The following is a 13193-nucleotide window of genomic DNA, read 5'->3' as shown; positions in this document are numbered from 1 at the left end:
ATGAATATGTGAGAGAAATTTGAATTTCTGATGGTCACATTATGGTGGGTAAAATACAATGACTATCTTTCTAAACTCATCATCCACTTAAATTGTTACTCAAAATCCTGACTACAAAGATCGCATATTTTCCAAACAGTATGTGTATGTTTAGTTTATTAAGTTACTGCAGAAAGCTACAAACTTCCTCTCTAAAGGGAAATACATGGACAGACAACTACAATCTCTGAACTGTACTGATCCAACTCACCTCAGCTGTGAGATGTAGGGCAGACACTGAAGGAAACTCCTCACTTCACTCTCTTCATCTGACCAGCCCTTCAGCTTTACTGGTTTCTTCTCTGGTTGGAGTTTCAGCACTTCTAGGAGGAGGGAGGCCTTTCTCTCTGAGAGGTCTATGGACCAGACTGCAGGAGCTGGCTGGTAAAGTGGCTGTAATGCTGGAAGGACACTCCTGCCTGTTTGAGTCTCATAGTCCTTCACATGAGAGTACAGATCCAGCAGGAAATCACATTTCTGATAGCGATATACTTTAGACATTGACAACAGTTTCTCTACAGTTGTTTGTATGGTTCCTCTCTCATGGATAGCTGCTTGAAGACACAGATTCAGTAGGAATATCTTCTCTCTCCTTGTCCTCTCTATATTATCCTTCAGTAGAGGAAATCTGAACAAACAGTTTAAAACACAGATGATATACAGGTGAGTGATGAGGACTGATATGAGTAACAGGGTTGGGGAACTGAAAACCAATAGCACTTTATGACTCCATCTTTCTATAACAATACAACTATGAATTGGAATTTTGTTCAATTTCAATTCCTACTGAATTAGAGTTTCAACAGCATCTTCATATATGCATGTATTAAACAGATAAAGACGATGTAAAAACAGAAATACTATCTCCACCAGTTCAATGACACATGGACTTAAATTGTTCCATAAAATCCTGACTACAAAGATTGCATATTTTCCAAACGGTATGTGTCTGTTTAGTTTATTAAGTCAATGTAGAAAGCTAAACGCATCCTCTCTAAAGGGAAATACAGGGACAGACAACTACAATCTCTGAACTGTACAGATCCAACTCACCTCAGCTGTGAGATGTAGGGCAGACACTGAAGGAAACTCTTCACTTCACTCTCTTCATCTGACCAGTCCTTCAGCTCTACTGGTTTCTTCTCTGGTTGGAGTTTCAGCACTTCTAGGAGGAGGGAGGCCTTTCTCTTTGAGAGGTCTATGGACCAGACTGCAGGAGCTGGCTGGTAAAGTGGCTTCAATGATGCAAGGACACTCCTGGCTGTTTGATTCCTATTGTACTTCACATGTGAGTACAGATCCAGCAGGAAATCACTCTCAGTTTGATACACCGAGAACAGTGACAGCAGTGTGTTCACAGCTCTCTGGAAAGTTTCTCTGTGATCTAGTGCTGCTTGTAGACACAAATCTAGTAGGACTGCTTTCTCTTCTGTCTCCAGTCTTTCAGGGGATCCTCTCTGATGTTCTCGTGGGGTAAACCTGTGACCCATAAAACATAAGAATGTCTATGTTCAGATAGAAGCAGGGAGAATGTGACTGCTGCCTCTTTTATAGACTGAATACTGTTGTCATCATGTCTATCTTGTTGTGTTGTTGCAATGTCTTGTTTGTCTGTCTTAGCCTTTTGATAGGTTGTCATTGGAAATAAGAACAATATGTTCTCAACTGACTTAAATAAATGAATAGTCACAAAGACATTGTGTAAATATATATTGGCTGTGGAAACACTCACCTGAGTTTGTTGATATGTGATAAACAGTCTAAAATGGTTTTGCTGAGAGCTTCACTGAGAAGAGTTCTCTGACCCCAGTGTAGACAGAGATGAACCCTCTCTAGACTCTGCTTCATCACTTCTTCTGCTCTCTCAAACACTCGTCTTTCACCCTGGACTGGAAGGTGCAACTCATTTCCACAGAGACCAAGTAAGCTGGTGAAGTCCATCTCTGCCACACTGCTCAGCAAAGTTGTCCAGAGTTGACACAGCATTGAGGGGTCAGATGAATCACCAGAGGAGGGCCTTTAAAATAGATTAGATTATAAATTAAATTATACAGATTATTTCAAAGTAGCATGACACAGAAGTGTTTATAACTAAGTATCTGAATGGAAGAGAATATAATATATATTTTTATAAAGATCAGTTGCTTCACCCCAATTTCTCTTTATTTGACTGGATAATTGGAAATAAACTGGTGAATTAAATAACACAAATATATAACACAAATATTACCCAAGATGTCTGACATTCATTGAAGGGTCAGATGTATCATCAGAAAACAGATTAGATCTGTAATTAAAATCTTACATTGTTTTGAAGTAGCATGAACCCAATGTTTTGTCATCTTTATAACTAACTCAGTACATGGCTGAAATACCAATGAGTGTTCCATTCATCAAGATAACTTATTTGCAGGGATTTGGGGGTGAGTTAATCAGTAGGACAAAAGTCTTGAGAAAGTTTGTTAATCTACAGAGAGATGCAACCTGATCTCAAATGGTAGACATTCAGCCATGATACAGCTGTGACAAACAAGGAATTAAAGGAGTTGCATGAATGGTTAGGTGATTACCAATCTATCTTTAATTAGGTTAGTTTGTACACAGATAATAAACTTACCCAAGATGTCTGACATTCTTCAGAGAGCCCAGTATCAGCCTTACTCCTTGGTCTGACACAATGCAGTCGTTCAGGTCCAAGCCAACCTTTCTCTCTGCAGACTGACTGGTCACATAAGACACTGCACAGCACTGGTGAGGATCAAGATGTTCTCCACTCAGGTCTAGATGATAGTCCAGTTTGTCCAGGAGAAGGAGACAGGCCTCAGTAGACTGATGTTCATACAAGCACTGACACAAAAACAGAAGATCTATCTCAAACTCAGGAGCACCACCTTCTGCATGATCTTGGTTTGTTTGAGATGGAAGAAATGTGTTCACCACTTCCTTGAAGAACCAATCTGACGTCTTCTTGATCTGTTGATCCGGAACTAGACCATTTACCAATCTAATATTCCTCTCATTCAGAAGCCCACACAGGAAGGGAATCATGTGTTTTGTGTGTTTCCATTCTTCAGTCTGGCACTTCTCTAGAACCTCTCTGATTTGATCTGGATTCTGTAAGAGCCAAAGGGCACCAAAGAACTCCTGCATTGTGTAGTGGAGAAATGCACAGTAAGTGTCTGACGCTGTGGGTGCAACCTTAACCATAAGTGCTCCCAAGAACGCAAAATGGACACTGCTTTCTTCACAGCTCAGTGTTGTCAAGTTCATGTTTTTTGTATTTGTTGCATCAAAAGCTATTTCTGCCAAAGACAATATTTTCTCTCTGTTTTCTTTGAGATAATTGTCGATATCCTTATGTCGTATGCTACTGTGTTGTTGGATGCACTGACGGAGGACGTTGCTGTACATTTCAGTTATAGTGCATGTCTGTTTAGAAGCCTTTGAGGTAGGGAAATAAATGCAGGTAACCACCATCAGTGCATACATTGGGACATGGCACAGACTGAACAACTCTAGGTTGTTTAACACACTGCTCAAGGAGTCTGGATCAGCACTCAGCATCTCTGTTAAGTAAGCCCTGATGGATGCATCACTGAACCCTTTCACCTCCACTCTGAACCAGTCTGCGGGCCAGTCTGTCAGGAAGTCTTCAGATTGATCTGGTCTGCATGTGGTCACAATCTTTGCATCAGGGAGGAGGTTCTCCATAAGTTCCTTTACTACCGACAGCGAGGAGAGGTCTGTGATTCCATCAAATATGATGACAACGTTTTCAGAGTTCTCCTTAATATCCTGTAACACTTCTTCTTTATTTTTTTTGGGCTCACTGTACATGTTAAAGAGAAGGTCCTCCAGGCACATGGGTTTTCTGTGTGAAATGTCTCTCACGTCAAAATAAAACATGTAATCTAGTTCTCTGTGATCTTTCTCTGCCCAGAGGTTCAACATTTGATGGGCGACTGTTGTTTTTCCAATTCCAGGTTTTCCAAAAAGGAGGATTTTTTTCTCATGTGTCCTAAGCAGGTCAGCAGGGGATGTTTCCTGTTCGGCCATGGGGATGAAGCTCTTCAGCTTTTTAGGGCGAGCTTTCTTGCATCTTTTGCTCTTCACTTTAATTTTGGAGAGAGATGAAGGCACATCTGTATCTAACACAAGAGGGGTGTTAGATAAAGTCCACTCATTTCTACATGTCTCTGGTAGGAGACTACAGCTTTGTTTCCATGCACTATTTGTGATTTTCAGTGCTTTACATTTCAGCTGTGTCTGATATCCGTGACAGGGTTTTGAACCTAAAATAAGGGTATTAAGGGAAGAGAGAGTAAATGTACTGTGCAAACAAATCAAAGCCAATCTAAAGGACTAGAGAAAATCAGGACAGAAAGCTACAAGGATACACTAGTAGATCTTTGTAGATTGAAGGTGGTCTTTTGGGGCTAAATGGTCATCAAAAACAAGAAGAACCAAGGGGCACTAAAGACAAAGTTTAAATGCCTGTATTATGATGGCACGTTCAATAGAACAATATGTATAAAACCTCTGATGCGTTTCAGCGTAGCCTTCATCAGGGAGGACAATGACAAATCTCTATTGAACACGCCATCATAATAAAGGCATTTTTACTTCATGAAGAGTGCATTGGTCGCACTTATTTTTGATGAACAATCTAAAAAGGTACATTAACCCCTTTCAATGTGCGCTTCAAATAGCTTCGACAGCACCATGGAACCAAAGGAATAGTACCTAAAGTACAAACCCTGTCTATGGAGCGCGCACAGTAAGCTAATTGTATACTATATAGTGTATACTAAGAGGATACCATACGATCACTTACCAACAAGGTAGTCTGTCATCTCTGGGTCTTCCTTAAAGGGGAAGCAGCTGATCCATTGCTGTAAGTCAGCGTCGTCTAAGGTCCTCTTCCTTGTGATGTATAGAATCGTCAGCAACTCATAGCATGCAGCCTCTCCTTTGGCCGAGACCCAGTCCAGTATTCTTCTGGTTTGGTCAAAACGGTCAACTTCAGCCTGAATTTTACTGACTTCCTCCTCGTGAAGAACCTTGCGCTGGAACAGGTTTTCCACAATGAGGGGAAGATTCTGGAGCCTTCCAATGAGACGTAGCCTTCCATTTGTAATGTACTCTAAAGCAGATTGTCTTGCAGAAGCCATGTCCCAGGATGTGTCTGCAGCATCACTGGTATGTTTCAACACGTAGGATCTCTGGAAGACGAAAGTACATAGTCAGTTAATAGTAGAACAGTCAAATAATGATTAGGTTTATTTATTCAATTAAACTTTTTATCCCATGTAAACAAAACATAAACCAACTAAATGTGAATGTATCTATTACATTGGCGTAAAACAAGAATAAAAACACAGCAAAAAAAGAAACATCCCTTTTTCAGGACCCTGTCTTTCAATGATAATTCATAGAAATTCAAATAACTTCACAGATCTTAATTGTAAAGGTTTTAAACACTGTTTCCCATGGTTGTTCAATTAACCATAAACAATTAATGAACATGCACCTGTGGACCGGTCGTTAAGACACTAACATCTTACAGACGGTAGGCGATTAAGGTCACAGTTTTGAAAACTTAGGGCACTAAAGAGGCCTTTCTACTGACTCTGAAAAACACCAAAAGAAAGATGCCCAGGGTCCCTGCTCATCTGAGTGAACGTGCCTTAGGCATGCTGCAAGGAGGCATGAGGACTGCAGATGTGGCCAGGGCAATAAATTGCAATGTCCGTACTGTGAGACGCCTAAGACAGCGCTACAGGGAGACAGGACGGAAAGCTGATCGTCCTCGCAGTGGCAGACCACGTGTAACAACACCTGCACAGGATCGGTACATCCAAACATCACACCTGCAAGACAGGTACAGGATGGCAACAACAACTGCCCGAGTTACACCAGGAACGCACAATCCCTCCATCAGTGCTCAGACTGTCCGCAATAGGCTGAGAGAGGCTGGACTGAGGGCTTGTAGGCCTGTTGTAAGGCAGGTCCTCACCAGACATCACCGGCAACAACGTCGCCTATGGGCACAAACCCACCGTCGCTGGACCAGACAGGACTGGCAAAAAGTGCTCTTCACTGACGAGTCGCGGTTTTGTCTCACCAGGGGTGATCGTCGGATTCGCGTTTATCCTGGAAGGAATGAGCGTTATACCGAGGCCTGTACTCTGGAGCGGGATCAATTTTGAGGTGGAGGGTCCGTCATGGTCTGGGGCGGTGTGTCACAGCATCATAGGGCGGCAGGTAGCTTAGTGGGTAAGAGCGTTGTGCCAGTAACCGAAAGGTCGCTGGTTCTAATCCCCGAGCCGACTAGGTGAAAAATCTGTCGATGTGCCCTTGAGCAAGGCACTTAACCCTAATTGCTCCTGTAAGTCGCTCTGGATAAGAGCGTCTGCTAAATGACTAAAATGTAAAATGTAAATGTAAATCATCGGACTGAGCTTGTTGTCATTGCAGGCAATCTCAACGCTGTGCGTTACAGGGAAGACATCCTCCTCCCTCATGTGGTACCCTTCCTTCAGGCTCATCCTGACATGACCCTCCAGCATGACAATGCCACCAGCCATACTGCTCGTTCTGTGCGTGATTTTCCACAGCATCATCGGACTGAGCTTGTTGTCATTGTTACTACTTTTTTAAATTTTGCCCCACTATGGCCAAGACCAAAGAGCTGTCAAAGGACACCAGAAACAAAATTGTAGACCTGCACCAGGCTGGGAAGACTGAATCTGCAATAGGTAAGCAGCTTGGTTTGAAGAAATCAACTGTCCACTGATAATCTCCCTCGATCTGGGGCTCCACGCAAGATCTCACCCCGTGGGGTCAAAATGATCACAAGAACGGTGAGCAAAAATCCCAGAACCACACGGGGGCCCTAGTGAATGACCTGCAGAGAGCTGGGACCAAAGTATCAAAGCCTACCATCAGTAACACACTACGCCGCCAGGGACTCAAATCCTGCAGTGCCAGACGTGTCCCCCTGCTTAAGCCAGTACATGTCCAGGCCCGTCTGAAGTTTGCTAGAGTGCTCCTCCGCACACTCCACTGGCTTCCAGTTGAAGCTCGCATCTGTTACAAGTCCATGGTGCTTGCCATTGGAGCTGTGAGGGGAACGGCACCTCCGTACCTTCAGGCTCTGATCAGTCCCTACACCCAAACGAGGGCATTGCGTTCATCCACCTCTGGCCTGCTGGCTCCCCTTCCTCTGCGGAAGCATAGTTCCCGCTCAGCCCAGTCAAAACTGTTCGCTGCTCTGGCACCCCAATGGTGGAACAAGCTCCCTCACGACGCCAGCGCCAGGACAGCGGAGTCACTCACCACCTTCCGGAGACATTTGAAACCCCACCTCTTTAAGGAATACATGAATACCTGGGATAGGATAAAGTAATCCTTCTACCCCCCCCCCCATAAAAAAAAAAATATAGGGCTATAGGGTGAATGCACCAATTTGTAAGTCGCTCTGGATAAGAGCGTCTGCTAAATGACGTAAATGTAAATGTAATTTGGATGATCCAGAAGAGGATTGGGAGAATGTCATATGGTCAGATGAAACCAAAATATAACTTTTTGGTAAAAACTCAACTCGTCGTGTTTGGAGGACAAAGAATACTGAGTTGCATCCAAAGAACACCATACCTACTGTGAAGCATGGGGGTGGAAACATCATGCTTTGGGGCTGTTTTTCTGCAAAGGGATCAGGACGACTGATCCGTGTAAAGGAAATAATGAATGGGGCCATGTATTGTGAGATTTTGAGTGAAAACCTCCTTCCATCAGCAAGGACATTGAAAATGAAACGTGGCTGGGTCTTTGCATGACAATGATCCCAAACACACCGCCCGGGCAACGAAGGAGTGGCTTCGTAAGAAGCATTTCAAGGTCCTGGAGTGGCCTAGCCAGTCTCCAGATCTCAACCCCATAGAAAATCTTTGGAGGGAGTTGAAAGTCCGTGTTGCCCAGCGACAGCCCCAAAATATCACTGCTCTAGAGGAGATCTGCATGGAGGAATGGGCCAAAATACCAGCAACAGTGTGTGAAAACCTTGTGAAGACTTACAGAAAACGTTTGACCTGTGTCATTGCCAACAAAGGGTATATAACAAAGTATTGAGAAACTTTTGTTATTGACCAAATACTTATTTTCCACCATAATTTGCAAATAAATTCATTAAAAATCCTGCAATGTGATTTTCTGGAGGAAAAAATTCTCATTTTGTCTGTCATAGTTGACGTGTACCTATGATGAAAATTACAGGCCTCTCTCATCTTTTTAAGTGGGAGAACTTGCACAATTGGTGGCTGACTAAATACTTTTTTCCCCCACTGTATGTACCTCACTTGGCGTCTGAAGACTTCACACTTTTTCGGCCGCAGTTTGATACTATGCTTCCTCATCCGACTACGCACTCTTCTCAGGTCTTCCACATGTTCACTGAACGTCTTGGAATAGCAGAGAACACCGTCCAGATATGGAGAACAGCAGTCGTCTTGTGATCCTTCAAGTTGAGTTTCAGCTTAAGGTTCGGAATGCAGCCGATATCTCCATCTTCCTGTCGATATTAATTGATATTTGATATTCTTCCTGTGCAAACACGTCAGATTCTTCGGACTATTTTCTGTTCCTCTTCCTGTAGAGCCATTTTTCTCCGGACCCAACTGGTGTGAGACTCTCTTTTCTCTGGTCACCATGGTGAAGCTGAGTGGAGCAAAGGAAAGCATCACTAGACTGACTCACATGCTTCGCCTGACAGTCAGGTGCTGTGATGACAGGTCTGATGTCATCCATCAGCTCTACCCAACCCAGCACTGTTCTCTGAGAGAGATAAATGTCATGTTGTGTGGAATTCTGAATTGGAATCTTTACCACCTTCGAGGCTCCACAGGGCACATCCACGAGGCATGGAGACAGCTCCAAACCTTCTGAGCAATGGCTGTCCACGGCTGGCTCGAACATCATTGTTCCTCCCTCCGGCCAGGCTCTGATTCTACATTTCTCCTCAGCTATTTGACCTGTAGGAATGGTAAGTCCTTTCTTTCCCACTTTTACCAAACAGCTCAGTGACATTTCTTCATGGGCCATCACTTTAATTTTGAGATTGACACCATCAGTATGTTCACCTGTGATGACAGGTCTATTATATGGACAACATCATATTAGTGTCTCCTCTTCTCATAGGTCTATTATATGGACAACATCATATTAGTGTCTCCTCTTCTCATAGGTCTATTATATGGACAACATCATATTAGTGTCTCCTCTTCTCATTGGTCTATTATATGGACAACATCATATCATATTAGTGTCTCCTCTTCTCATTGGTCTATTATATGGACAACATCATATTAGTGTCTCCTCTTCTCATTGGTCTATTATATGGACAACATCATATTAGTGTCTCCTCTTCTCATTGGTCTATTATATGGACAACATCATATTAGTGTCTCCTCTTCTCATAGGTCTATTATATGGACAACATCATATTAGTGTCTCCTCTTCTCATTGGTCTATTATATGGACAACATCATATTAGTGTCTCCTCTTCTCATTGGTCTATTATATGGACAACATCATATTAGTGTCTCCTCTTCTCATTGGTCTATTATATGGACAACATCATATTAGTGTCTCCTCTCCTCCTCTTCATAAGTAATCAGACCCTTTACTCAGTACTTTGATGAAGCACCTTTGTCAGCGATTACAGCCTCGAGTCTTGTTGGGTATGACGCTACAAGCTTGGCACACCTGTAGTTGGTGAGTTTCTCCCATTCTTCTCTGCAGATCCTCTCAAGCTCTGTCAGGTTGGATGGGGAGCGTCGCTGCACAACTACTTTCAGGTCTCTCCAGAGATGTTCGATCGGGTTCAAGTCCGTGCTCTGGTTGGGCCACTCAAGAACATTCAGAGACTTGTCCCGAACCCACTCCTGTGTTGTCTTGGCTCTGTGCTTAGGGTCGTTGTCCTGTTGGAAGAAGAACCTTCGCCCCAGTATGAGGTCCTGAGCGCTCTGGAGCAGGTTTTCATCAAGGATCTCTCTGTACTTTGCTCCGTTCATCTTTCCCCTTGATCCTGACTAGTCTCCCAGTCCCTGCCGCTGAAAAACATCCCCACAGCATGATGCTGCCACCACCATGCTTCACCGTAGGGATGGTGCCAGGTTTCCTCCAGACGTGACGCTTGGCATTCAGGCCAAAGAGTTCAATCTTGGTTTCATCAGACCAGAAAATGTTGTTTCTCATGGTCTGAGATTCTTTAGGTGCCTTTTGGCAAACTCCAAGTGGGCTGTCATGTGCCTTTTACTGAGGAGTGGCGTCCGTCTGGCCACTCTACCATAAAGGCCTGATTGGTGGCGTGCTGCAGTGATGGTTGTCCTTCTGGAAGGTTCTCCCATCTCCACAGAGGAACTCTAGAGCTCTGTCAGAGTGACCAACGGGTTCTTGGTCACCTCCCTGACCTAGGCCCTTCTCCCCCGATTGCTCAGTTTGGCCGGGGGGCCAGCTCTAGGAAGAGTCTTGGTGGTTCCAAACTTCTTCCATTTAAGAATGATGGAGGCCACTGTGTTCTTGGGGACCTTCAATGCTGCAGAAATGTGTTGGTACCCTTCCCCAGATCTGTGGCTCTACACAATCCTGTCTCAGAGCTCTACGGACAATTCCTTCAACATCATGGCTTGGTTTTTGCTCTGACATGCACTGTCAGCTGTGGGACCTTATATAGACAGGTGTGAGCCTTTCCAAATCATGTCCAACCAATTGAATTTACCACAGGTGGACTCCAATCAAGTTGTAGAAACATCTCAAGGATGATCAATGGAAACAGGATGCACCTTGGCTCAATTTTGAGTCTCATAGCAAAGTGTCTGAATAGTTATGTAAATAAGGTATTTCTGTTGTTTTTATTTATTGATCTGTTTGTCAATCAGCAGAGCAGGCTACCCTGTAATTTGTCCTATTAAAAAAGATTCTGCTAATGTCTCCAGTCATATAAAGTGTGGTAGAATTGCAGGAAATGTGTTTAGGCCACATGTCTCCCGAGCAAACAAAGAAGAATATATCCTAGGCCTACTCTAGGCTATACGTGCTCAGACATGCATTGAACGGTCTGTTTTGTGAACAGGGATTGAAAAGTTGATATTAATTGATATTCTTTTTAAACAAATGGTAGGAGCAAGAGCAGTGTGAGGGTTTCTCTTTTCTTGGCCTTATACCCCCCCAGCAGACAATTACCCTGCCCCCACCCCAATGGACATGTATATTAATCTGTTCCTGCTTTTACTTCCTGGCATGGGTCTCGACTAACCGGTAGCCCCTGTATATAACCTCCCTACTGTTATTGTATTTTACTGCTGCTCTTTAAGTCCTTGCTATATTTTCTTAACTGCATTGTTGGTTAAGGGCTTGTAAGGAAGCATTCCACTGTAATGTCTACACCTGTTGTATTCGGCGCACGTGGCAAATACAATTAGATTAGATTTGATTTGAGGATATACCGCTCTGATTCAACCATGGGACCAGCTCAAGCATTGGAGCTAAACTGCCTAGGCAGAAGGCAAGCGGTCTGAAGGAGATCATGAGCGAATGCCAGAATAAGACAACCATCTAGCCTGCTAGCTAACGTTAGCGTATAAGATACACCTCATCTTGTTCTTACATAGCTGACATAGCTAGCTGGTCAGGTTGAAGATGGTTAGATCAAGACATGCGGAACCATTAGAAAATAAGCTAATTAATGGGACCAGCGCCATTGCTGGATTCTACAAGATAAGCATTGAAAAGGTGACCAGCGGTCGGGAAACACTCCAAACGGCTGCCAGTCCACCCATTATGGCATCATTGATTTGAATGGAGACGACCTTCTATTCATTCTTATTTATATGCTTACCCCTATATAGGACGCTGCGCATGCGCGCATTGGCGTCCTTGGTGGCTACAGTGCGGAAATAACTGCCAACATTTTGTAGGCAGGCAGGATACTTGTTTCCGAAAATCCTGTTACTGAATATCGATCATCCGTAACTCCGTGTCCATTGGTCCGGATTATATAATGTGTGTATATCTGTAGACCTTTATAGAAACCGTCTGAACCGAACTTTTCTCCAAACCGGCACCTTGCCTGTAGTAGACTGTGCACAAGACGCGCTTCCACGTATCCTACCACAGCCAAGTTATAGGTGCCGTTTTGGAGAAAAGTTCGGTTATATTAGGAAACATATCAAACTAGACTGTAAATGTGTTGGCATTTCCTCTAGACAACTAAATCTACTAGACAGCATGAACTTCTCATCCTAATGTTGACTCGCTTTGACAGTTGGTCAGACTCTCAAGTCTAGTCTAGACCAGCTAAAATGTAGCAAGTAGGGCCTAACCTTCATTTAACACGTTATTATGATCGATTGTTAGAAAACCCTTACCTCTGTCTCGTTCTGCTGCAGTGACCTGGTGTGTAGCTACACTTATTTTACTTCACTTATACTTCCGTGTATAAAAACATTATTGGGGCGCGTTCAGCAAGAAGCAACGTTTTGGAACGTTCAGATAGAAATACACTGTAGGACAAACATGCCTCAGACATTTAGAATAAGGAATCACTTCCGCTCTATTCATGGCATTTCTATCGGCAACATTTCGACAACGTTTGGCTACTGAACGTGGTTTTAATGTACTAATCACCAACAGGAGCGCTGTCTCATACTTTCCAGGGGTGTATTCAATCGTGCACATCGTAGCTAAACGTTTACAACAAAAACGAGCGTTTCTCACTGGACAAGTTCAGGTTAGTCCCTCCCTGTTTCGTCCGGTTTGTTTCCGTTTGTTTCCTGATGAATATACCCCAAAGCAAAGTTCAGTCGCCAAACGTTGTCGAATGTTTCAGATATAGTTACCACATATAGAGCCGACCTGATTTCTTATTCTAAATGTCAGAGAGACATGTTTGTTCATAGCAGAGGCCTATATCTACCGGAACGTTAAAAACCGTTGGGTCCTGCTCAGCGAACATGCCCAAGTTAGTTTAGTCCCGGGCAATGACTATAATTTCATTCATGCATGATGAATGAAGCTGCTCGGTTGGTCGGTCTATTAAAAGCTATAGGAATTATAATCTTAATGATGTGTCTAGTGTCTCTCATGTTCTTTCTAGT

The 13193-nt window shown here is 43.4% G+C and overlaps 1 protein-coding gene across 1 annotated transcript; it reads right to left on the bottom strand.

Annotated features, from left to right (window-relative positions):
• Positions 1 to 246: 246 nt before the first annotated feature.
• LOC311125505 (nucleotide-binding oligomerization domain-containing protein 1-like) lies at positions 247 to 12536 on the bottom strand (the record flags this gene model as incomplete). Its single annotated transcript, XM_084199547.1, has 6 exons — positions 12465 to 12536; positions 4874 to 5261; positions 2657 to 4331; positions 1772 to 2056; positions 1093 to 1518; positions 247 to 667 (listed from the first exon to the last, which is right to left on the bottom strand). Exons 2-6 carry the CDS (start codon positions 5208 to 5210, stop codon positions 247 to 249), a joined length of 3144 nt encoding a protein of 1047 aa, XP_084055673.1. The 5' UTR covers positions 5211 to 5261; positions 12465 to 12536.
• Positions 12537 to 13193: the final 657 nt, after the last annotated feature.

Source organism: Coregonus lavaretus (assembly GCF_964263955.1).
Source record: "Coregonus lavaretus genome assembly, contig: HAP1_SCAFFOLD_568, whole genome shotgun sequence".
In the NCBI taxonomy this organism is placed as follows: domain Eukaryota; kingdom Metazoa; phylum Chordata; class Actinopteri; order Salmoniformes; family Salmonidae; genus Coregonus; species Coregonus lavaretus.
This window is presented reverse-complemented; position numbering and strand designations above follow the sequence as displayed.